At 33.2% G+C, this 26,066-nt stretch overlaps 4 protein-coding genes across 5 annotated transcripts; 2 read left to right on the forward strand and 2 right to left on the reverse strand.

Moving 5' to 3' along the window:
- The first annotated feature begins 1,790 nt into the window (after nucleotides 1-1,790).
- LOC114177316 lies at nucleotides 1,791-4,706 on the forward strand. The gene is made up of 6 exons (XM_028062605.1): nucleotides 1,791-2,053; nucleotides 2,134-2,507; nucleotides 2,808-3,116; nucleotides 3,211-3,585; nucleotides 3,684-3,898; nucleotides 3,989-4,706. The coding sequence occupies exons 1-6, from the start codon at nucleotides 1,905-1,907 to the stop codon at nucleotides 4,235-4,237; spliced, it is 1,671 nt and encodes a 556-aa protein (XP_027918406.1). The 5' UTR covers nucleotides 1,791-1,904; the 3' UTR covers nucleotides 4,238-4,706.
- Nucleotides 4,707-9,879: 5,173 nt separating this feature from the next.
- LOC114179426 lies at nucleotides 9,880-11,981 on the forward strand. 2 transcript variants are annotated; one of them, XM_028065766.1, is made up of 4 exons: nucleotides 9,880-10,024; nucleotides 10,417-10,604; nucleotides 10,712-10,775; nucleotides 11,258-11,981. In XM_028065766.1, exons 2-4 carry the CDS (start codon nucleotides 10,444-10,446, stop codon nucleotides 11,528-11,530), a joined length of 498 nt encoding a protein of 165 aa, XP_027921567.1. In that variant the 5' UTR covers nucleotides 9,880-10,024; nucleotides 10,417-10,443; the 3' UTR covers nucleotides 11,531-11,981. The 2 variants fall into 2 exon arrangements, with proteins under 2 accessions (XP_027921567.1, XP_027921568.1); XM_028065767.1 differs by lacking the exon at nucleotides 9,880-10,024 and adding an exon at nucleotides 10,136-10,220.
- Nucleotides 11,982-13,445: 1,464 nt separating this feature from the next.
- On the reverse strand, nucleotides 13,446-18,780 carry LOC114178167 (kinesin-like protein KIN-14P). The gene is made up of 17 exons (XM_028063916.1): nucleotides 18,460-18,780; nucleotides 18,268-18,351; nucleotides 18,016-18,093; nucleotides 17,815-17,907; nucleotides 17,363-17,599; nucleotides 16,833-17,045; nucleotides 16,204-16,533; nucleotides 16,039-16,120; nucleotides 15,848-15,943; nucleotides 15,589-15,765; nucleotides 15,366-15,472; nucleotides 15,098-15,276; nucleotides 14,842-15,006; nucleotides 14,493-14,746; nucleotides 14,228-14,391; nucleotides 13,804-14,138; nucleotides 13,446-13,725 (listed from the first exon to the last, which is right to left on the reverse strand). The coding sequence occupies exons 1-17, from the start codon at nucleotides 18,481-18,483 to the stop codon at nucleotides 13,446-13,448; spliced, it is 2,898 nt and encodes a 965-aa protein (XP_027919717.1). The 5' UTR covers nucleotides 18,484-18,780.
- A 4,280-nt stretch (nucleotides 18,781-23,060) lies between these two features.
- LOC114176987 (zinc finger protein CONSTANS-LIKE 16-like) lies at nucleotides 23,061-24,654 on the reverse strand. The gene is made up of 2 exons (XM_028062193.1): nucleotides 23,679-24,654; nucleotides 23,061-23,505 (listed from the first exon to the last, which is right to left on the reverse strand). The coding sequence occupies exons 1-2, from the start codon at nucleotides 24,567-24,569 to the stop codon at nucleotides 23,278-23,280; spliced, it is 1,119 nt and encodes a 372-aa protein (XP_027917994.1). The 5' UTR covers nucleotides 24,570-24,654; the 3' UTR covers nucleotides 23,061-23,277.
- Nucleotides 24,655-26,066: the final 1,412 nt, after the last annotated feature.

Raw genomic sequence — 26,066 nt, forward strand, 5'->3', positions numbered from 1 at the left:
CATGCGAGTTTTAAAATAATTTAAATTTTCAACAAAAATAAACTATCATCTAAAGGTTCTCTTTCCAAGCTTCCTGTAAAATTATTTATTTTATGAACAAATACTTTTTTTTTTTACTTTTTCGTATGAAGAAAGATTATAGGTAAACGAAAATATGATCTATATATTGTCAATAGAAATTGATTAACATTGAAAACAACCGGCAATAAATTAATTGGTCTTAATATCTTTGAGAAATTTAAACAACAAAATAAATGAAAAAAATTTAACAATTGAAATTCTTTTGATTCGTGAGGATGTTGAATGTTGGAACTTAAGTTCTTCAAACTTATTAATAATCTTTTCTTCCGTGGTGTGTTGCTAAATTCATTATTATGAATGGTGGGCCAATCAAGACTTTAATGTAATATGCTGCACGTAACATCCACCACGAAGCTCAAACTTTTGGTTCATTTGTGTATATCTATAAACAAAGATAAAAAAAAAAATTAATAAAAAAACATAGTATGATGTCTCAATTCTTATAACATGTAGCTTATTCATTCTTTTTATCTTCATTATTAGAATTGTTATCATTTTGAACGTAAGGTTAGAAGAAATCGTTACCCTCGAGGAGAGATCGTTAGGAATAGTTCAAGTGTAAGTCAACGTCCTACATTAGATAGAATAAATAAAGTTGAATACTAAATAAAAATAATGATCCATAACACCATTGTCTTAAGGTTTTGATGTTAAAGTGTGGTGTCAAATGTCTTATAAGTGTAAGACTAATGTTATATAACCATATGGAACCACAATCTTTTAATATGATTATAACCATAATCCATATATAACTAAAACATATGAAAGAATATATAACCCGACCAGATAGTACCACTTAATAATTTCTCTCAAGTGAATGGGATATTTGTTCAACTAAGTAACTCAATTTTTTTTTCCAATTATATGTTTCTTGAAGTTATTGTGCATTAGATAACAACAAATAGGTTGGGTAAACTCTAAATAATAATCATATAATTAATTAATATCACTTTTTCCTTCTGCAACCTGCAATCTTAGTAACCACGTTAAAGACAAGGATCAATAAAGAGAGCATTGGCACAAGAATTCGCAAGTGACACACCCAACGCTATTATCTTTTCCCAAATGGATCTTTATTCAATCAATAGGTAAGGAATAATATTAAACAATAAAAAAAAAAAAACTATTTCCTGTTTTGGAATAGGAAGAATCAGAACTCAGAAACAATATCTATCGAGTTAAACAATGTATGAATTCGAAGTACTTCTTCTCCAAGATTGTCTTGTGATGTAATTCTTTAATAAAGTGCACTTCATGTTTGTCTACCTATGCGTGTGCCTCGGTTTTGGTCTCTTCTTTTGCTTTTTGTTCTTCTACGAAAAAGGACCTCTTACACTGGGATTTTCTACTTCAAATACACACAACAAAACGTTACCTGGGTACTTTATTCATTAAAAGTAGAATAAATATTATACCCCTTGCGTTATTTAATTCAAAAATATTACATAATAATAGCTTACACATTACAATATTTTTGATTTGTCTATTTTTGTAATTCCGGACAATTTTGTCTCAAGATATGTAAAAAAACCCTTGATAAAATAATATTACAATTTGCATGGTATGCTCCTGCTAGAAGACTCGTAGATGTTGTTGTAAGAAAGAAGAGATTCTAAAGCATGTGAACTTGACGACAGGTTTGTGCTTGGTGCTTAGGGCTTATAACCATTTGGGGGATATTAGAGATTTTGACATTTGAGATTTGTTATTGTTGACCTAGAAGGATACATATTACGAAAGCAACTCAAGGCCACTTAATAAAGAACTTGCTTTGCTAAGTGGTGGAGTCCTCTGAAGCTCACTTTGGAGCCACCACAAAGAAAATGCTGCTATGTCCCAAACAAGATGCACTTCTTAAACTATTCTACAATGTCTCAAACCCTCTTCACCTTCTCTTTCTCCTTCTCTTCTCCTCTGCCATTTTCCTTCTCACCTTCTTAACCTTCACAGGCAGATACCCCTTCATCCAAAGGTCTTCTCCATTTCTCTTCACTACACATTTTCTTCTGCCTTCGCACTCTCACTTGTTCCTTTTTTCTTTCTATGCACCAGGGATCAAGAATATGAATATGTGTACACCGAGGATGAAGAAGAAGAAGAAGATACTCAAGAAGGGTATTCTTGTGTTGATTCCACCGAGGGAGAGAACATCAGTTGTGGGAAAGAAGTTCCTGTGTTTGTGCACAATGAGAGGCATCAAAGGACTCACTCTTATTCTGAAGAGTTCATAAGCCCCAGAGAGAGCTTGAATGAAGAGTCAGAAGAAAAGCATTATTCTGAAACGTTGTCTCTCCATAAGTCTCCACAAGTCTCTGACTTCGACAATGAAGAGGCAGAAACGGTTGAAGAAGACTTTACAGCAAGAGATTCTGATTCTGTTCCAAATTCTACCCAAAACGCTTACAAAGGAAAAAAAAACCATGACGGTATCTCCTTACGTATCACCATTTTATATCAGTGTTATGGTAAAAAAACATTATATATATATATATATAACTTTTGGATTTAGTTAAACTCCAATTCTAACTTTTTCAAGCTTATCAGATGACTTGCTATCAATCATGCAAAGTTTAAATTCGAGATATTCATTGTTAAATGTAAACCTTATGAAACCAGTTTTTCGTTGAGTTAGGCCTAAATCCATCTTTAAGATTATAGTTGTGGTGATACTCTTACATGCTCCATTTCTACAAGGTAAAGTTTCTGATGTTAGTTACTTTATGCAGATGATCACGTTAGCGTTGAAATTATTAGAAACAAGAAGGTGCAAGAGCCAAACCTTGCAAGGGATGAGAGATTCTTTGTTTTTGCTTCTACCCAGCTGCAGAGTAAGAAGTTGATGGTTGAAGAGAAGGATGACGAGTCCTCTAAATGGAAAAGCTCCATCAATTGCAGGGATTCCGAGACTGAAGATGCATTTTCTTCTTCATCCAGAAGAAGTTGCCCCAAGTGGGAATCATACACATTGTTCCAAAAATATGATGAAGAAATGGCAATTCTAGACAGAATCAGTGCACAGAAACTTCATGAAACAGGTAACAACCATTTCCTAATTCCAAGTGCATTATTTATGAGCAAAATTATTAGGACATACACATTTTGTTACACACTTGTAATTCAATTTTTCAGAGTCATTAAGGTCCATTCAAATGTCTCCAAGATCAATGTCAGAGCGTATCGTGTACAAGTTTCAGACTATAAATAAGAAACCTGCCGATGTTGGTCACAACCCATATCGTGAACTAGAGGCTGCATACGTGGCACAAATTTGTTTGACATGGGAAGCCCTTAGTTGGAACTACAAAAATTTTCGTTCCAAACATGCCTCACGCCAGGACAATGACACAGGTTGTTCTGCCACAGTTGCTCAACAATTCCAGCAGTTTCAGGTTTTGTTACAGAGATACATTGAGAATGAGCCTTATGAGCACGGTAGAAGACCAGAAATCTATGCTAGAATGAGACTTTTGGCACCCAAATTGCTCTTAGTGCCAGAATATCAAGGTATGAATATTAGTTTTCATTCCTCTGATAGAATTACATCTCATGTCACAAGTATAAGGTAAAATAATTATATATTTTTGTTAATTTTCTTAAAAAAGATTTGGAGGAGGATCAGAAGGATGGTGGTTTTCAATGCAAAATATCATCAGCTTCATTTCTGAAGATAATGGAGGATGGGATCAAAACATTCATGAATTTTCTAAAGAATGATAAAGAGAAACCCTGTCAGATCCTTGCAGCCTACTTTAGGAGAAACCAAAGAGGCACAGTTGATCCAACACTACTCAGACTAATGAAGAAGGTTAACCAAAAGGCAAGATCTAAATTTCAAATCAATTCTTCTTCAACATTTATTTTTAATTTAGTTTTCTGACACATGTGTTTGTGTCCACCTAATATACAGAAGAGGGTGAAGGTTAAGGATCTTAACCATGCAGGGAAATGCTTGAGGAAGAGAAAGTTAAAGGTGGAAAAGGATATGGATATTTTGATGGCTCTGACAGACCTAAAAGTGGTGTCAAGGGTTTTAAGGATGAGTGAATTGAGTGAAGAACAGTTGCACTGGTGTGAGGAGAAGATGAGCAAAGTGAGAATCATGGAAGGGAAACTTCAGAGAGATTATTCCACACCACTTTTCTTTCCCTCACATTGACTCACCAGATTGGATTGGATTTTTAGAATAGTTAATTGTTAGATTAAAGAAAATGGAGCCACCCTACAAATTCAAATAACAGACATGTGGAAACATGGATTGTGGTTCCTGGAATTCAGAGAATGTTTATGTTGTTGATGCATTTTGAAGGTAGAAGATCAGAGACAAATAAAGTGTTGAATCCAAAAAAGAATGAACAAGGTTGTCACAGATGAAGTTGAATAAAACCATACATAGTCTTAGAGAGAAATAAATAGAGAAAATAATGCAGAAGCCATGACAGGCCTAACTGTCTACAGATTATAAGACATTTATTGAATTTACAGCAGCATACATATACATTATCTTGTAAGAAGTTAACAAATAAGAATGTTTAGCAGGATATATTCAACATTGTATATTGACATATCCAGGTTTGACTCCAACAACTCAAATATTATCCTCCTCAATACACACTTCTTAACATAAACTCATATATTTTTATTATCTTTTTTCACATAATTGAGAGATATTTTTGTTTCTTGTACTTTGTCTCTGTTTTTTATTCTAGATAAAACTGTTCTTCTAATTGTGACTACTTATTACTTAAATTGCAATGAAGCTTGAAACTATGATTAAAGGATTAAGTACCATAATTTATTTTTTTACTTTTTAATATATATATATATATATATATATATATATATATATATTATTGAAATAAACTAATGGCTGTTATAAACTGAATATATACACCACAATCTACTCTATGGGACATTAAAAGGAACATATAAAGGACAACACCAATTATTCCAATTCTCCAAAAAAAATTAATGAACTCGGTTTTTGGTTACAAAATTGATTATATTATGATGGTTGTCCACTGTTGGATATGAATGTGCCGAAAAGGATCCCAAACCAAAAACATTAATGAGACAAAGTAACCTGTCACATGAAAAATATATTTCTCTTTCCAATCTTAAAATCAATATTGAACTAAAATAAAAGTTATTCTTCTATAACTTGTATAATAAATGTTAATCTTAATCATCAAAATGACTTTAATCTCAATTAAAAATATAATCTGAATGATATGTAAGTATACTTAATTGTTATATTTGTTATCTTGCATGTAATATGAAAATGAACATCATGAGAGCTATAAAACTATTTACTGTATGGAATCAAATTATAAGGAAAGTTCAAAGTATTTAGGACCACTTGTTCACTAACACTACTCCAAAAAAATATATATAATGTGAAAGAACTGAGTTTTCTTTTACTAATTAACTTCATGAATTATTGTCACTGTTATTTCTTGTTACGAGATTTAAGATTCGAGCAGACAAATGTATAAAAATGTTGTTTCTATTCTCTAGAGTTATCTTTTTTCTAACTTTTCCATCAAACCAACTTATAGTTCCTATATAATCAATAATTTAACTTGGGCAAATTTGTGCGTATAAAGTAACAGAGATAGAAAAAACGAAAAACCCAATAGTAAACTTTTGTAGTTCGACTTGATAATTTTTCTACATGACAAAGGATAAAAATGTAATATGCATTTTTCTGGGGTTTGAGAGAAAACGGAGGGATATGAAACCATTTGCAAAAGAACAAAGCACTGGGCAAATGCCTCAGAGAGAAAAAAAAAATGAATGGTTGAAGGAAGGGAAATTGTGGTTCTTTCGAGGACGACATTATGCTTTGGTACCACAGCACAGGGTTGAATATGAGTAACTTTTATTTATATATACTTTCATTTTATACATGTTTATTATAAATTAATTTTGTTTATTGCATTATATATATCTTATAAATTTACAACTCATATTTTCTCTAGGTATGCATTAACTATTGATCAATGTTTTGAGTGTATATGAATTCTTTTTCTTAAATAATAAAAATAATTTAAATCAACTATTATAGGAGCTGTAGGAGTTATTGACATATTAATAGAATTAATATATCAATTATGACTTTTAGATAAAATATCATGCATGGTCAGTTCATGTACTGAGCTAAGTAAGTTGTTTAGTAAGTTTGATAAAATCTTAGAGAGATGCAGACAACAAAGTATTGTTGGTTGTTGGGTTGGTGAGGTATCGAAAAATTATAAATTTTCTTTAATAATTTGTGTGACATCTTTGATTTTGTCTAGGGTGAGGTGGAGAAAGATAGACACAGCAGAAACTGTGTCTGGTCCATTCTGCACCTTGTTTCCTAGGCCCACAAAGACGCACGGGTAGCATCTAAGACACACCGCTTCATATTTAATATTCAGCGGCTCTGATCTCTGCATGGCACAACGTCTCCCACGCGTTCTCATATTATAGCTTCTCAATTCAATCCCACAACCGCTTCTCACTTCTCAGAATTCTTATCCCACAATTATTATTATTATTTTTTCTAATTACCATAATTATGATATATAACTCTCTCTTTTTTCATTAATAAACATGCATACAGTATATGTAATGTATAAATAACCGTATGTATATAAGTGATGCAAATTTTATTTTATAAGACAATTTTATAAGTTTGAGTTTATTTTAAAATTCAATTTTTAATATGATATTAAAATTTTGAGTTAAAATTTATCTCAATAAAGTTTGTTAAATCTATTATTTTATCTGTTATCGATTTTTTATTAGACCATTTATGATACAATCTTACATTCTAAATGTAGATGGTTCATTGTGAAGGGATGTTGCAAATATTACAACATCTATAAATAAAGTCAATTTAAAATATATATATATATATATATATATATATATATATATATAAATATAAATTTTTTTATTGAGATTGAATGTAACTTTTGAGAACTTCTACATAGATATTGTTTTACTACTTCATTCAACTGTTATTTCATATGTTAGTGATTTAATTTACTTTTTATTGTTTGATGAACTGAACACTCATGTACTTCATTTCGTTTAGGTGACAAACATTCATTTATATGCTTTAGTTTAGTAGACAATGAAGTTTTCATCATTTCCGCAAAGATTTATTTGCTGGAAGTAAAGAAATTTCACTAAGTTCGAATATTTTAAGTCTTATATTACAGACATGAGTATAATATTACATGGGTATAATATTACATTAAGGTATTTTCAAAAACAATAAATAAAGCTCGATAATTTAATATAAGAGTAACCGTGCTTAATATTCTGGTAACAAAATCTAATGTCAACACATTTTATTTCATTACTTTCATCTAATTTAATATTGAGCTTCTTGATCACCACTTTTATTCACAACCAATCTGTTTTAATCAAATTGAATTATAGTTCCGGATAAAAATTGATCAAATTTACATGAATAAATACTACAATTAAACTGATACGTTTATTATGATTGCTCTGTTTAGAGGTCATCAATATCCAATTTCATTAGTGTGATATATATGATGGTGAATTCAGTCACCTGGAATTGAATTCTATAAACTCCAAGGATTTCAAATACTATGTGTAAATTTTAAACTGTTGTGTTCAGTATCTTAAGTGTATTATTTTTAGTAATTATTAATAAAAAATTATTTATATTATATTTAAAAATAAATATTTAATAATTAATGTTTCTATAATTTTACTTTAATGTTTTTTTCATAAATTATTTATATATTTTTTGTATATAATAAATAATTAACACTTATTTGTCTAGAAAATTGGGATCAAATATATAATTAAAATTTTATAAGGATCAAAAGTGCATATCTACAAAATTGTAGAGTTCAAAAGTGAATTCAAGCCAATATTAAATGAATTTAATGAACCATCCTAACCAGTGAAATTAGACACTACCTTAGTATATATTAACATTTAAGGTTGTTTCATTCATATTAAGAACAACAATTAATGCATAACTTTTTTGAAACAATTTCACTAAAACAGTTTCAATTTTTTATAAATGTAATATTTTGACTACCATGAAAACTATAATTATTTTGATGACAGGTTAGCAAAAATGAGATATGCTTACTTAGAGGAGAAAAATATCACTCATTTTTTATTTTTTTAATTGGTTAAAAATGTAGTCATTTTGAAAAAAAAAAAGACTTAAGACTTATTCTATCAATTACTAGTTTAATATTGTTTCACATACATTAAAAATAACAATAGATATATTACAGTATTTTCTATTCTATTATCTATTTCATTATTTCTGTGCAATATTTGTGTTATTTAGGAATTAAGTTTGAAATATTATAATATATTAGTTGAAAATTTTTTCAATTTCACACTGTTTAACTTCTTAAAAACTACAATTATCAGAATTATTTTAATTGTCATTCTTGACATGGTTATTGTGATCACCATTTTTATTATTCTCATAATTATTTTATATATACTGTGTCATCTAATACTATAATTAATTATATTACATGTTATAAAAATCACAATATTTACTTTTACCACAACATCATAATTGTTTTAATTATACTATTATAATCAATTTAATTATTTTATGAGAACTTTTGATATTACTGTTGATTTGATTTGATTAAGTTTAAGTTTATTGTAAATTTATATATTTTTAATTGAATATTTATTAATTTTTTTGTTATTTATTAAGTGCTAACAACAATTTAGTTATTTGTTAAATAATGATGTCTTTTATTATTGGATGGGAGTAAAATGAAAATAAAAATAAAAAAAATAAATACGATGTTGACATACTACGTAAGTTCATCTAAAGGATCGTTTGTTACCAAATGATCTTCTCCGATGTTTACTCAAATTCAAAGTTGTCCTTTGTAAGGTCTTACTTATGAGTGAGTAGTCATACATTGAGATGTACAACTCTTCTTCGTAATTATTGTGTTTCGTTTTAGTCAGTTCGAGACCTTGGATTTGTAAGGTTCAATAAAAACATACAAATCTGATAAAAACTCAATTTAAAATATCCAAATGATATAAAATTTAATTATATCTTATTATTTTGATCATTATTATCACCTAATTTTCCTCCTTCTACTATCTACTATTTGATATGAATATACTATCAACATAATAATACCATCATTATATCAAGAACACAACTTCATTATTCTAATTATCTTATTATTTCTATTATTATGATTATAATTACTGTTCCTATTATTATTATTTTTATTTTATTTTTAATAATAATAATGATAGTTTTTTATCTTTTCATATTTTTTTATCTTATTTTTACGATCTATTTTATCTGAACATATTATGAATTCGAAATGAATCCTTACTCTTTAAATAAATGCACAAATTTGAACAAAAAATATTATACTAATCAATCAATTTAAATTATTTCATATGACTCAAATTGAATGGATGGATTGATTTTTTTCATATTTCAGTTAATAAATTAGCATATGAAAGCCATCATCTATAAGCTAAATATTAATTTATTAAAAATTAAAATCATTCTTTTGGTAAAGAGATAAAACTCACACATATACGTATATGTATATAACAAATATAACATGTAACAATACCGTTTCCGACCGAACAACAATAAATGCGTACACGTTATCAGCAAGGTAGAGTAAAAAAAAAAAAAGTAATGAGACAGTCATGGCCACGTGTGGATGGCATCGCGTCACCACTCACAAACCGACATATCACATTAGACAGAATCCCAGATCTCAATCATTGATCCATGTTCCACAAGTGCGGTCTTACATCTTTCCCCTGCACCTTCCCACACTCTACAAAATCCTTTCCCCTTCTTATCCTTCCCTCTTGCACTCATTTCCCTTCTTCTGCTCCTCCTTCCTCTTCTCCTCTCAGACTGCCCCCTCTCACTCTGTGATAGGCAGCTCAGGTACTCTCTCTCCTTCTCTTTCTCACTCTCTCTCTTCCTCCTTCTCCCTCTCTTCCTATATATACTCACCCTTCTTTGTGTCTTTTCTTCACAAAGAAAGTTACTTGCAAAGTTATCTGTGTGTGGGTGAAGTCTCAAATTTTTAAGTCTTTCGGATTTATTCATCTGTTGAAAATAAAGAAAGTTTGAGAAAGTGGTCGGTGTTTTTTCATGTCTTCTTTCAATCAAGTGTCACTTTTTTAAAGGCTTGGTTGTGAAAATGGGTTTCTTTCTTTCAGTTTTTTTATACGGTTCCCTTGGGTTTAGTGCAATTTATCTCCTGCTTCTGAAGCCAAAGCAACTGTGTGATTAGAAAAATAAAGTTTTTAATTTTTTGTTTGATGTGGTTGCAGGTGTTCCTTGTCAAGATCTGTGAAAAGATGAATAGCTACAGCTATTACGGGTACCAAGAGAAGAACACCTTCACAAGCTGTGAGGAGATGAGGATGGAATCAGTGATTTGCCCCAAACCTCGCCGATTAGGTCTCATGAACCACTCTTCCATCAACACACACATCAGACCCTTTAGGCACCCCATCAGGTAATTCTCTCTTCCTTCTCCTTTTTAGCCATTTTTATTTCTGTTCTTTAAGCCAATTTTGTCATAAAAGTTCTGACTTTTTTTTTTATTTGTTACAAAAAATGCAGCTATCAATCTGAGGTGGAAGATTCAGGAGTTGGGGCAGAGCTTTTGGACATCATCCTCCCCAAGGTTCTTTCCCATGTTAATCTTTTGTTGTTTTGTTATGTACTAGGAAACACAATTTTGAAAAACAATGTTTAATTTCTTTCCCACCCCCCATGAAAGTCCGCTCCAGTTAGGGACGATATACCATCTACTGTTAAGCATATGTTTCGGTTTCTGTAGAGCAAGTTTTTCCCTCAGAAACAGACAAAAAACTTCTATTATTAAAGTTGACTTCTTGCAACACTTCAGACCTTCATTTATTTTGGAGTTGAATAAAACTGATTTTAGAAAGAACTCATTTTTATTTTAACCTATTGAATGTAATTTGGGATGTCTGTACAAACTATTCTGGACCACATACATTTCCGTGTTGGAATGTGAGCAAGTGTCAGAAACCGAGTCCGAGTAAATAAGCATTCAATCAATCAATCTTTTTGATGATTTTCTGGGACTTGTTGAAATGATGTAACCTAACCAAAGACTTGTTCTTTGATTTGTTTATGTAGGAAAGCTGCTACCTGGGAAGATCCGGAGGGCAAGTGGTGGCATCATCACCACCGTTTTTCTGTGGATCTCCTCCGAGTAGGGCCTCAAATCCTGTAATTCAAGATGAGCAATTTGGTAATGGGAATTTTAGTCCATTTACCGAGGCATCCTCTTCCTCAGCTCGAGGCTGTGTTCCAATGAAATTTGGTCAGACTCCAGCTGCTGTGAGGGTAGAAGGTTTTGACTGTCTTAACAGAGATAGGAGCAGCTGCAGCATCTCTGCTGTGGCATAATCCATTTTTGCACAAAAAAAAATGAAAAGAGAGGAAACTAATACAGAAGCAGAGAAATGATGGTAGAGGACTAAAAGTCAATGAAGGTCAAATAGCTGGTGACTTATTTTTGTTTGAAAAGAGGGGCTAATCATGTTGTTAGAGTACTATCTGTATATATACAAGTGATCCATGGAAGTTTGTTTTCAAGAGTTTGGGGTAGGGTGTCTTTTCTGTTGTTATTCCTTGTGATGATCAATAAAAAAAAGGACTTGGCGTGGAAAAAATGGGCATCTGTCTTGTTAGGTTCGTAGAGTCTTACAATTTCTTTTGTGTCTGTCACTCATGTCCTCCCGTTGTAATTGTAATTTGGAGGAAATTGAGGAAAACTAGTCTTTGGAATTTTGTACATTAGTTTTTTTTTTTATTATTATTATTTGTGGGTGCCCTTTTCGGTGTTGCCTATTTGATATGATGTTATATTAATCTCTAAGAGAATCTGTGTATTCAACGCAACTCACCCTTTGAAAATGTGAATGTGAGGGTGATTGATTGTATTTTTCTAGTGGTGCATATCCATGATTTGGTTCTATGAAGAGAGAGACAAGAGGAAAAAAAAATATTTGGTTTAAGGGTATCTTAGGAAGCAACAAAGAGCTATTTATGGTCAGATTTGAGGGGCTGTCTCGTGTTTCAATCATGGACCACCATTGATGGGTTGTTGGAACACGCAGGTTTAGTATTTGGTGTTATGTGAGGATTTTGTGGAATGGTGTTATGAGGCTCGTGGAAAGGAGTGTGGTAACAATTAGATATGTGATTAAAATTTCATTTTTTTAACGTAGCGTTTATTCAATACTGTTTTAATTTTATAGCAATTTTAGCGTTAAGATATTTTTTAAGGAAAATGATATTTTAACCCACCTTTTTTGATCCACTTTTAACCCATTGTTTTAATCACCATTAGATCATCTTTTTTTATTCTTTTTAGTGATGTGATGTGATGATCTAATGGTGATTGAAGTGGTGGGTTAAAAGTGGGTCAAAAAAAGTAGGTTAAAGTATCATTGTCCATTTTTTAATGTAAAATTAAAATGGGAATATTGATTTGAACTAAGAAGGAAAGTTTTGGTGTCTGTGTTTATGTTGTTAGTGGTTGATGTGGCAGATGAGACGGGGTTGTTAAATGCTTCAAAAAACAAAAACCTTTCCGTTCATCTTACATACTAACCGTGAATAAAATTTGAAACTATTAAGTAATCACAGTTAAATGAAACTGTTAGTAACCGTAGTTAGCTTAAGAAGTGAGGTTTTTTATGGGGATTTCCTATGTTGAGTATGTTTTCTCTCCTGCATAGTACTTACGTTACGTTACATAAATATTCTAATTCTCATGGATGAAAAAAATAGAAATTTGAAGATATTTGGTTTTGTCTAGCTGTTCTTATTTTTGAATTTTTTTTTAAAGAATGTTGACAATATTAATGGTTTTGCTATAAAGAAAAAATGCAAAGAATGTTATTGAAAAGATGACGAGGGGATAATTGTGTCGATGTGTACAAGGCACCAAAACAGGATATACAATAGTTATAACTGTGTTTAATTTGTTTCAAGTCATAAGTGCCTCTGATTTGACGATGTTTATATGTTAGTGTGGTCGGTGATTTTTAACGAATGGATACAGAAGTTGGAATGCTATAAATCCTTCTATTTTATTTGAAACTGATGGTGTTTAGGTCCTATGCTACGCTTATACATAAACTGGCACATTTTCTATGTTTTTTTCTTTTGTGGTGATGGGTTGGATGCAAATACCCTCATCAAAAGTGTCACCAACAACATGACTAAAAGTAAAACTATTGCATACCAATGAAATATTTAAACAGTGCGTGTCAGAGTGAAAGTGAAATATGAATTGTAGCTTCTGCTTCCTACTTTACTTCCACAGTTTTGGAGGCTTGAGGGAGCTTATACTCATGCTTTTTTTAATACCTGAAATCAAATTTGTGAAAGAAAGTTGAAAAGTTGAATGAGCATAAGATTTTAAGAAGAGTGTTAACGTAGTATGCGTATACACACCTGATGATGACTTCTTCGCTGACTCCTTCACTGGCTCCTTCACTGGCTCCTTTACTGGGGAGGCGCTGGGGGTTGTGTTTGATGAACTTCTGCCAAATTTCCTCATCGCTTGAACAGTTCTGCGAAGTCCTTTAGGTCTGCAAAAAAAGAAATGAATGCAGGTGTGTTCTGTTAATTTCCTTTCTAATGTGAAGAGTTAGTAAATGTTTACTCACATCTTCTCTGATGGTTGTTTTGGGACTTCAGCGAGACTGGAACTTTCAGAACCATCAGTTTCTGTGCCTGCAGCAAAACCACTGTCAGAAAAATCACTTGATCTTCCATCAAAATCAGAATCTGTACATCCTGAGTTTTCTGCAGTTGTTGCAACAAAATCACTTTGTGGTGCAGGATCATCAATTGGTGGGGGGTTAGCAGATTGTAACTGGATACTACTTCTACTTCGTGGAATCAGATTTCGCTTAACTCTGCTACCAGATAAACCTTTGAGGGCTTGAAGCCTCTCAATCTCCTCATCTTTCGCCAAAATAGTGCTCTTCAAACAAGACACCTACAAAGTCAAGCAAGGGAGGGGATGATTACTTATCTAGTTCATTCACAAACATGAAAACAGTCGTGCCAACATAATCAATTGGGTACCTGTTCCATCATTTCTTTTAAGTCTTTGCCCTCTTTGCTACTTCGTGCAGCTCCTAATTCAACTCCTGAAACCCTCTCAGCAAACTTCAAAGTGCTCACAGTTTCGGAATATGAACTTACGTCTGAATTGATTTGGACGAACATGAGCGTCTTTGCTTGACCACCTATGGGGTAAGATCAAAGGCAAGATTCAAAGATCAGAAGAAAGTCTAGGTTGAAAAGATTCAAGGTTGCTGAGGTTGATAAATTGTGAATAAAGATTTACCAAGAGAAGTTTGTAGAAGTTGAGTAAGCTTGCTGTTTCTGTATGGTACATGGGAGCTCTTTTGAGAAAGGGAAAAAATAACATCTCCAAGAGCAGCTAGTGATTTGTTTATATGCTGTGCTTCTTTGAGCCTATCCCCAACTGCTTCAGAACGATCTACTCTTTCACTTCCAGCCAAATCTACCAAATGAAGATTACCAGCCATAGTGCAACCAGTCTTCAAGTCCTTCCCGGTAACGTGAACTGAGACAACACTGTGTACATAAGTTTACATGATGTCATCACAATGAAAATCTTTCATTTCAATGTTGAACGATGAAAACAGCAAGGACAGAAAAAATGGTGCAACCTGTGAGAACGGCTACTTCGTTCATTCATAGCAGTTGCAGCAATGGCTCTATTTTTAAGTCCAATTTCCATTAGCTTAATAACATCTGAAGGTAATTTCACTTGGAACAAGCTAGCATCTGGGACTACTAAGCCATTTGGTCGAGATTGAGTCAATATCCCAAGTGTGTGCATTTAAGGAAATCAGATACACAAAAAGTACAAGAAGAAAATCCATGCAAAGAATGACATGTTCAAAGTTACTGAAAAAAGGATATCTTTTTGGAGAACCATATGTTGTTAACAAGTCACGGACTTGCTCGTTATATATCTCAACCATTTGAACTCCAATCTCATACTCCACTACATTTTGTCTACTTGTGGAAATCCTGAAGAGGTCATTTAGAGCTCGATAGTTAACACCAATAGTCTCGCTTGTTGCCCCATTTGGACCAGTCTGAGAAAAGTTGGCATCTTATAGAATAAAGAATTCCTTCAATAGCATCATGTATGAGATAAAAATCAATATATGGAGAAGGTCCATACCATTGTATAAGTTTTCCCTGAACCAGTTTGACCATAAGCAAATATACACACACTATACCCATCTAGAACTGATCTTGTGAAGTCTTGGATGTCGGAGTATACGTCCGCTGCATCGTTCAGATTAATATCATTAGTACAACACTAGAATGTTAACAAAACAAAAAAAGGGAGAAACTGTAATTTAGAAGTAATCATAAAAAATGCTGCGTTTATATTATTAAACCTTGAGTTGCGGCAGGGCTGAAAACCCTGTTAAATTTAAATGATCGAAAAGCATCTTTTCCATCTTTGGTTGGATTTGCCACAACCAAATCATTTTCACCAGCGTGTTCAACAATAGACTCTTTTTCCAATTTTCCAATTGCAGATGGTCGAATTCGACAATATACTCTGATATTTCCTGTATCATAAAAAAAAAAGTGAGTTCATAGTACACTTTTTACACATCAATAACCCAGTAGAAAAGACACATATAATGCCACCTTTTAGTTCTTGAATCTCATTGAACAGTTTTCTATTTTCAGCAATAACAACATGGTAGTTCTCAGCTGCTTGTAGAAGTGGTTTAAGTTTTACACCTGAACAGATAATTTACAATCAAATAAATGGTCAGAGTTATCTTCAAAGAAGGAAAGAGGGAACTGTAGAGTAACATTCTAATAACAAGACCTACCTAATAGATCCAACTCCCCTGCATAAACCGTTTGCTCTTTCATTACACTTTGCTTAGTGGATTCCAAAGATAACTTCATTTTCTGGATGATATCAAATTCAGTACAAAGTTGTAATGTTTGACATCACCAAGATAACATTGACATTAACACATTTGTAAGTGTACCTGTAGGGAACTGAATTGAAATGTTATGACAGTCAGAAATCGGTTCATTTTCATGTTCCACTTCTGATCTTTTGAATCAGAAGAAACCTTTAGCTCCTTGACCTTATTTCTTAACTCTTTCAATTGATTCTCATATTCTTCGCACTTTTGTTCCAATTCTGCTTTGGCATCCTTTTCCATCTGGGAGCGCTGTACTTCATATGCTGTTTTAGTTGCTTCTAGCTCTTGCTTCAAAGCTGAAATTTCTGAATTTTTGTGCTCCTGTTCTTTCATCAACCTAGCAATTTCCTCATCATTTGCTGTCTTAACCTCTTCTTGAAACTTCTCAACCTGCATATAATGGCCAACGAACAGATGAAAATACAAATAACGTGAAAGTAATTTATCAAAGAATAAAACTTGGATTTGTTTTTAAATTTTCTACTAAAAAATTTTTTGTTCTATCTCAAAAATCCTTGTGATAAAAGTGAGCATAGGTTATCAAAGTGAAACTCCAATACTGTTTAGAGAACATCACAACAGTAAGAAATTGCATCTAAATTTGTCTTTTAACTAAAACCTCTTGGTCTTGTCTTGTCCCTCTACATGTACCAATATATTATTTTTCGTGTAAAGTAAGAAACCAATACCTTATTTTGTAATTCTTTCAATTGGTAATCATATTCTTGGGCCTTTTGTGTCCATGCCTTAGCACCTTTTGCTTCTTCTTCAAGTTGAAAGAATTGTGTTTCATATGTTCTTTTGGCTGTCTCCAGATCGCTCTTCAGAGCTGAAATAATTTCCATTTTTTTGTCCTCCTGTTCTTTCATCAACCCAACTAATTCATCTTTTATATTTTCAGCCTGTATTGAAGGTCCAAAGATCTCAAAATACTAATAATATGAAAAAATAATTTATCAAAGGATAAAACTTAAATGCAGTTCTTTAGATGGTTTTAGTGTAGTTTTCCAACAAAAATTAGAGTATTATCTCATCTCAAGACTACAAGTAATAAAAGTTTCAGTATACGTTACCAAGCTGAAAATTTGATTTTAAATTTCTGAACAAAGAATAACATCAAAAGCATGTGTGAAGCAGTATTTGAGTTTTTGTCTAATAACTAAAACTTCTTGGTCTTGTCCAGATTTCTCTTCTAGTGTAGCAAAGAGAGAAACCTTACCTTATTTCTTACTTCTTCTATTTGTTGTTTATATTCTTGAACCATTTGTGTCAGTTCTGCTTTAGCACCCTCAGCTTCTGCTTCCAACCGTGCGAATTGTATTATATATGTTCTTTTGGCCGTTTCCAGTTCTATCTTCAAAGCTGAAATTTCCAATATTTTGTCCTGCTGTTCTTTTATCAACCTACCAACTTCTCTCTCATCAACCTTTTTTTCTTCCACTCTGATCCTCTCACCCTTCATCGAAGGGACGAAGAGCCCAAAATCCAAGCAACAAAAAAATAATTTAATTAAAAGTGTATCGATGTATTGTTTATTGTACAAAGCATGAAACAATATCATTAACTGCTGAAATATGTAGAAAACTCATACCAATATGATAGTTTTGAAGATATAAAATTGATCTACTTCTAAATTCTCATAGAATGAAATCTCAAAACTATCTGCGATACCTCATTCCCATCTTTAGTTTCGGATGCAAGTGACTCGAGTACTCTTATTCTCGACTGGTATTTTTCTTCTCGAGCCTTGAAAAGATTGTTTTGCTGAAGTGACAGGACAAGAAAGTGATTTGAAGAAAATGACTGGGAAATCAAAAGTAACAGACTAACTAATAACTAGCTTTTGAAAATAATGTAATGAACATGACATACAGTTCGTAAATGTTCTGCTTGAGTTGACATGCGCCGTTCAATCTCTTGCGCAACCTTCCTCAATAAGCAAGCCACACGCTGAGAAACAAAGATAATAAACCATGTTTATGAAACTGTATGTGGTATATTTGTTTGTGCTGCAAACCAATTGCATTGATTGTATACGTGTAAACCAATTGCATGGATTATATACATGTAGTTTAATGAATGAGTTTATGTAACACCAAACCAAAGTCTCCAACAAGGCCATACATGAGGTATTTCCCCATTTCTTCTTTCAACACTTTCTTCAAGAATACCGTTCACAACACTCAGAAGCGACTGAGTGGGAGCATTCTGCAAAATTAGACTCTGAAACATATCAGTAATGTCTCAAACAGAAAAACCATGTTCATCTATAAACATACATTAAAGTGCATATGGAAGTAGAATTTAAGAACTTACATCTATATTATTTGATTTCATCATTTCTGATATTTTTTCAGGTGGAAGATCTATGTAACTTCCTGGTTTCAGTTGAAACACCTCATGGAAATTATGACCAGCATGGTGTATTAACGAGGCTGATGGCTCTGTCGAATATACAAATGGGTAAAATTAACTACTTAAACACGGAGAACACAGTCTATTTGGAAACAGGTGATGATAAAAAAGTATATACTAGTAGTATTTTAGCAAGAAATTACAGGGAAATTGTCTTCCACACAAAAGTTAAGATTTAAATTTAGGACAAGTGTCTAATGTCGAAATTTCTCTTGATACTGTTTCTCTAGTTAAAATCGGCATTCCATCTCAGTAACTAGTAATTCATTACTGCCACAAAAATGTCGATTTTGAATGTAGAGTTCCAAACCTTTGTGTAATAATTTATCCTTAGCTTTTTAATAGTTCAATTCAAGATACAGGTAAATTTTCTTGATTGTTAACATAACCATGGTAGCATGTTCAGAAAATGGTATGCTTAAACAAACACAAAAACGGAGTACGAGTTTAAATTCACCGAACCCGGCACAGATGGGGAACTCATAACACGCTGCAACTTTGACAAAACTGAAAACTTCTTCTGGTCCCCACCAAATGTTGTAGAACAATGATAATGGAATGGTGAATTCACACGAGGGCTGACTGTGATGAAATTCTGAGGAGAAATATTATCTCCAAAAGCATGCTGCAAACTTTTTTCTCTCAGTGTTAAAAGACATTCCACAACAGCTTTCATAGGCCCCTACACAACAAAAGAACATGGTAACCCAACAAGGAACATGAACCAAGCTCATGAAAAACTCATGCATCAAAACAAAACTAATGCTATACATAAAGATACACTGAGAATTTAATCATAAGGTTTTCACTATATTTCAATGATAAGGATTTTACTGATAATGTTCTGTCATCAGTTGACAGAAATAGGTTTGTATCAAAATTAAATTCATGTAATATTTAATGCCTGATTGATTACAATTGTGTAACTCCCTTTAAACTAAGTTTATGCATGACACAAAGTAGGCCTCGTACCTTTTCTAGGTCTGATATTTCAAACCGGGGCAATCCCGTTAGATCCAAAACTTTCAGAAACGATTTAACATTTTCTGATTGTGATGGCAGAACATTATCAGGTTCACTAACCTACACAAGAGAATCCAGACTAAAAGATATATCTCAAATCAGTTCCAAATTACAGTTAGAGTCAGTTAAAAGGTTAAAAAGTGTTACCACATTCACAATACCAGGTCGTAGCTTGTTCAGTATCAGGCACAAAATAGTACCATTGCTCAAGCATGCTCTTAATTCACCGTCCGTGACACTTGATGGAAATTTCAACGAAGGAGCAAGGCTAGTTAACCACTGAACCAAAAGCAATCGATTTTTGGCTGAAAATATTCCAATTAAAGGAGGAGATCACCACATGAATGAATACATACAACATGCAAATTGGCAATAGGCGTGGCAAGGAACTAAGTAAGTCCTATTCCATTACCTTCCAACTCAGCATTGTAGGATTGAAAACTCCCATTTTCAAAGGAACTATCAACTGGGCTCCCCAATTCTGTAGCTTCTGAGGGGAAATTCATCACTATGTTCCTCGAGGGACAAAGCAACTTCACATTTCCAAGGAGACATGTTTCAACGAAACCCCCATTTTAGCATCAAGGTGGTCTGATCAAATTACACAAATACAACGCAATGTAAGAAAAATCATGATTCCAATTCCATTCACTAGTTAAAGCAATTTACTCCCTCCAGAACAGAAAAAGGCACAATCTCCATATGCACTCTCTCCCTGACAGACAAAAGAAAAGTCCTACGAGGAAGTCTTGAAAATGGTCCTAAGAGGTGTCAGAAAGAACAACTTTTCCATCTTTGAATTCAAGATTGTATTCCAAATTGAACATATTTTCAAAATAAAATTCCAAGAATATAAAGAATACCAAGAATAGCGGCAATTCAATCCATGAACAATGGTTATCAGAACCCTCTAGATTCTAATAGAAGTCAAACATTCCCGTCTGAAATGATCGAGATTGTTGACCCTTCAAGAATGGGAAAATTTGTAAAACTGCAGCTGCGGAGAAGGACAGAATAAAAGAAAAGGAAAAAAAAGGAAGAAGAATGTAGAAAGTTAGAAAAGTAGATTATTGATGCATTGTAACCGAGAATATAGTGAGACGTTCACGTTGAATCAACGATGGTTCTTGATATTGAATATGAGGAGACTGAGAGAGAGAAAAATCCTTTGGATAAATTTAATCTTGAATAAATATATAATTATAAAGATTTAAAAGAAAAATGATGTGATGACTAGTGCTGGTAATGTATGTTTGTTTAGAAGTGAAAAGATGACAAGAGTGTAGCGAGAAAGACGGAGACCAAGACTCTCTGCGTCACCATGGATCATGCATGCATTTGCACGTGCATCAACACAACTAGGGACCCCTATATATACTTGTATAAATATCTTTTCTAAAGGTCACTCCCAAAATAGGTTCAACGCTATTCTTTATTCAAATCTTTAAAACAACAAAATAAAATTCTTGCCTCCATGTAAATTAAAATAACAATTTTGAGAATAGTATATATATACATATACACGTGGGAAAATATTTTAATTTTCCATTACGAAAAGGAAAATTGATTTTTTAAACTATTTTTCCATTCAATACACATATGTAGACATTTTTGAAAGTCCTTGGAGAATCTTTTATAGTTAGATATCCATTTTATGTTTCTACAATCAACTCAACCTTCTTAGAAATATCAATATATTTGATTTTGTGGAGGTATTTTCTTTTCAGAAAACAATAATCATTTTCGATGAGAATATTATGTTTATTTATATTTATTATCAGTGTTATATATTAATGAAGAGAATTGTTAAATGATTATATTTTAAAGAAAAATATCAACATATAACTAATTGTAATACTAGTGCATGAGCAAATTATATATACGCATAGGGTGAAGTTGATTGCTAAATATAAATGCAACTTATTAAATGAGAAATGAGATTCACAAAATATACTTTTCTTAATAATAAACAACGCATTGTAAAGATTTGTAGGAGAAGGAAAAACCATCTTGCTAATGTATATTAAGATTCCTTAAGTTAAGGGGTAAACGAAAAACTATCTTGGTGGCTGAGAAAAGTTATGAACTTTGAGTACGATAGTAAAGCCAAAGGCATGAACTTAAAATTGGTGGCGAAATTGAACTAAGGACTCGTGAAAGAAAAAAAAAAGAAGGTATTTGAGGCAATTAGGAAAAGATATGAATGAGCAAAGATACGAAAATCGTAGGCAAATTCCTCTCAAATTTGGAAAGGACGATGCAATGCAGTGCAATGCTTGATGTTCAAAAGCTACTCGTATTAGGTAAGCCAATTGCAGAAAGGGGACCCAAAGAATGGAAAGTGATTCATAAAGAAAAGTTAGGGATTGCATGAGTGATTGGGAGGGACCAAGTAGTCTCCAATGAGCAGAACCTTATAAATTGAGACATGATGATGATTGGCTTTATGTTTCTGTCCTGCGCCACTACCCTTTTGAAGTTTCTGTTGTTTCACTTTCACTAAATCTGGCCCAGTAACCACAATTTTTTGGACCACTCATTGCTCAAACGGTGTACAACAAAACTTGCATGTCACTGGGTGTCATCTACTGCGCTTATAGCTCTTGAGTTATCAGAAAGACAATTTACAACTTACATATATCACTTATAATTCTATGTACTCATATACGCAAGTAGACACATCTTGATGTCCAATGACTCATGATGATGTGGTTGTTGATACAAGACTCATTTCAATTCCAATATAACTGCAACACTGCTACTTCTGTGTTGGGACAAACTTCCACACATACACCGAGAACTCGTAGTGAAACTACAACCTATAGAAAACCATTAAAAAATCCATTGCCTTTGATGTGATTTCTCACTAACACTTGGACAAAAGTGCTTTATTATGAAGATTAGACGTTCAACTTCCTAAAGGTGGTTTCAAAGTAAGTTAATGCTGTGGTTTGATTAATGAGGAAAAAGGGTATAGTATAGAGATTGAAAGAAAAGAGTGTGTTTTATAAATTGTTGTAAATGGTGAAGTTATGAAAGAAAATTGCATCTTCTTAACTTGAACCCCAGAGCCCACATTTTAATTGATTTCAAATGTAGGGCTAAGTCTAAAAATAAATATTTGTAATTGGATTTACTATTCCAACCCATCCCTTAGGTAGGATTGATATGAATATCAGATATTCCCATTATGCAGTACATATAAACTTTGATTATTTATGAATTTGTTCAACATTCATCTTTCTGGGTACGGTCCTCATGTTGTTTAATTTGTTCTTCATGCACATAAAAGAAGGAACCGTGGTCACCAGAGATAAATATAAAAGCCAAAAGTTAATTATCTCAACCTGATGACATTAAGCAGTAACGTTAATCAGCAACCTAAAATACCAACTAGGTAATAACAGCATCGGCATTGAATAATTGAATTTGTAATGCGAAACAGTAAATTGGATTACTAAAGTTTGCTGAGAAGGGAAGATCATTAATTAGTACTAATTAATTACTAAACCTGCTGGAGATATATATAAAGAGAAATATCCCAAGCAAAAAAGTCTAGTAAAATTAACACTGCCCATGTATTGATATAATATATATAATACAGGCTATATATACGTACATATATATATATAGCCAAACCAAGTATTGATCCAAATTTGCAGAAATAGCAAAGATGGATGCGTTAACTGATAGATGTCATTGGTAAGCAGGAAAAGCATTGGCCCCAACAAAGCACGTTCTCTTCACAAAACGACCTTTCATTCTGGGCCTTTTCTCTGCGTTCAACTTTCTCACTTCATATCTAATTTTCTTTGCAAACAAACGAGTCCTTCTCTTCTCTCTGTACCTCGACACTCTTGCCTCTCTTCCTCCATCTAGGTCACCCCTTAAGCCTCTTATTTCCCCATCTACACCACTCAGACCCTGAAAAATTATAAGCAATCGCAAGATGTAATTGGTTTTTAATTGAAGTGAATTTTGGTTCCAATTAAGTAAATAACACTTATTCAGACTTAATTTTTCAATTTTTTAATCTAAACATACAAGTGTAATAATTATTGTAAAAGAAGAAAATTGAGAAGTAGTCGAGGTAGTACCAAGCAGAAGTCATAGCCAGAGTTGAACTTAGGTGGGTTTGAAGTTGTCCATGGAGAAGAACCTTGGCTAGACCATGCAGTTATAACCTCATCGTAGTTTAGTCTCAAAAATATGTCTCTCTTTGTTCCTCCTTCTTCACCAACAGCACCATCACTCGCCACCACACACTCCTTCTCTTCCCGTGCATCTGACAGCACAGACTCAATGCTATTCCAATGAAAGACATCATCGTTCGTCATGTCAAAAACTGACTCCAGGTAACACGCTACATCACCATCAACATCCTCTTCATCCTTAACCTTCGCCATTGCACCCTCAACTCCCCCTCCCACACGCGCACTTACCTCATCGTCTTCTTTATCAAGTAGGTTTTCAACATCAGCAGCAAACTCCGCGAAATCCATGTCGGAAAAACTGTCCAAGTCATCCGTTCTCACATCGTAATTGTCGAACACGGGCACGCGACATAGCATCTGTTCCTCCGTCTCCTCATTATCCGCAACCACAGGTTCTTGTTCTTCCCCTCCCAGCTCCGGAACCAGCGGAAGAACACTGCTGTTGTTGAAGAGAACTTCTTCTTTGAGACGTTGTTGCAGTGCAAAGTGTTTGTTGTTGTTGTGACGTGGGGTTCTTGCCTTGCGTGTGAACCCACTGTGCCATGCGTGCGTCGTGGTGGTGGTGGCGGTGGTTACCTTAGAGGATGCAGTTTGAAGCCGAACCCTTTCGTGCCTGCTAGCTAACTGGTTGGCGGAATGAACCAAAGTGTCGCAGCCATGGCAGAGAAAAGCATCATCGGCCGCACAGAACCACCTTGCTCTTCTGCTTATGCAGCTATCGCAGGCTCGTGCTGTCTTGGCTCCCAAGGCACCAGCGTCTTTCATGTCTCTCATCGTGGAAAATCGTTGCTATTTTTTGGTTTGTTAAGTTTGAAATGAAAGTAACAATGGAATATTGAGATGCTTTTCATATATTTATTTGCTCAGAATCAGATAGGAAAAATGGTTCAATTATTGCCAGTGCGTGTTGAAACTTGACAGCGTGGTGTGGCAGTGGGGTCTGTCTTTTTTCGTTTTGTCTGAGGTATTTTAGAAAAAAAAACACACAGTCTTTTAATGTAGAAGGATTTATCTAAGAGACAGGTTTTTTGTTATAAATGTTCCTGTATATTTATGCAAACCTAAAGATTAAACTTCTCATGAAATGCTTAAAAGACAAATTATCTGTTAAACATGTTACATCAAACTTCGTCTCTCTCTCTCTGGCCATGCACTTTTGGTAATTTACTAGTGGGGGGTTTTGGCCCTACCATCTGGCCTCATCCCAGTGTTTATTGGCTGGAGATTTGATGTTCATCTTGTTCTCTGAAACCCCATTGGTTACCTTTCTGATTATGGGATTTCTCATGGACCCATTTGGTTTTGGGTCTACTACTCTACTTACTGGGGTTAGTGTGGGTTGTATATTAAAATTTGATTGTGACCCTTTTGTTCTGTTGCTTTTATAATTCAATAATTCCTGGTAGAACATTAAATTTTCAATTTCTGGTCCCCACCTCCATGTTGCTTTCTCCTCACCAGAGGTTGCCTTCTACCCATTTCTTGTCTTAGTCACAGTGCATTTACAACCATTAGAGAAGCTGAGTCGTGTCTGAATAATTTATCTGTGATTCTGGGTACTAACTTTTAGTTTTAGAGCTCGCTACTTCTGCTTCAGAAAATCTAAACCATGGTTTGTGTAAATATTTAGTCAAATTTAGTAACAAGGAATTCTCTCTTAATTTTAATTTGTCATGTCTAATCATTTTTTTTTCTGAGCTTGAAAAGTAAACATTAGTCTTATGTATAGGAAGGGAAATTACTTCATAACCTGATCCCACCAGTGGAGAAACTGATATCTTACCAACCAAATTTCAAATCTAAACTATGGTTAGTTCAATTATATTGTCAATTTTACCAAGCAGTTTCATTTGAGTAAGTTATCTTCTTAACTTAGATTTCACTGCATGAAAGGCCAATTTTGATGTAACAGATATTTGAAGGCCGAGTGTTGACATTTTAGGAATCAGTCCAAAGAACAGTTCACCATAGAATTTTATATATATATATTTTCTGGGGCCAGTAAATTTTCTTCATACCAAGACTATAAATTACAACCAAATGGACTAGTTTTCACGAAAAGACATATCATGGTTGGAATTCCAATTTTCTGCACACTTTGACATTAACATTCAGATACTCTCTATTCTATCATGTACAGAACAAACTTTATGTTAATAACGCGTGGCATGTGTGGATAAAAGGCTAAAATATCGAGGAATCAGTATAATGTTAATATGAATGTGTGATTGCGGTTTTTTTATTAAATCTTCAAAATTGATGGGACAATGG

The sequence above is a fragment of the Vigna unguiculata genome, chromosome 3 (assembly GCF_004118075.2).
Source record: "Vigna unguiculata cultivar IT97K-499-35 chromosome 3, ASM411807v1, whole genome shotgun sequence".
Taxonomy (NCBI): Eukaryota; Viridiplantae; Streptophyta; class Magnoliopsida; order Fabales; family Fabaceae; genus Vigna; species Vigna unguiculata.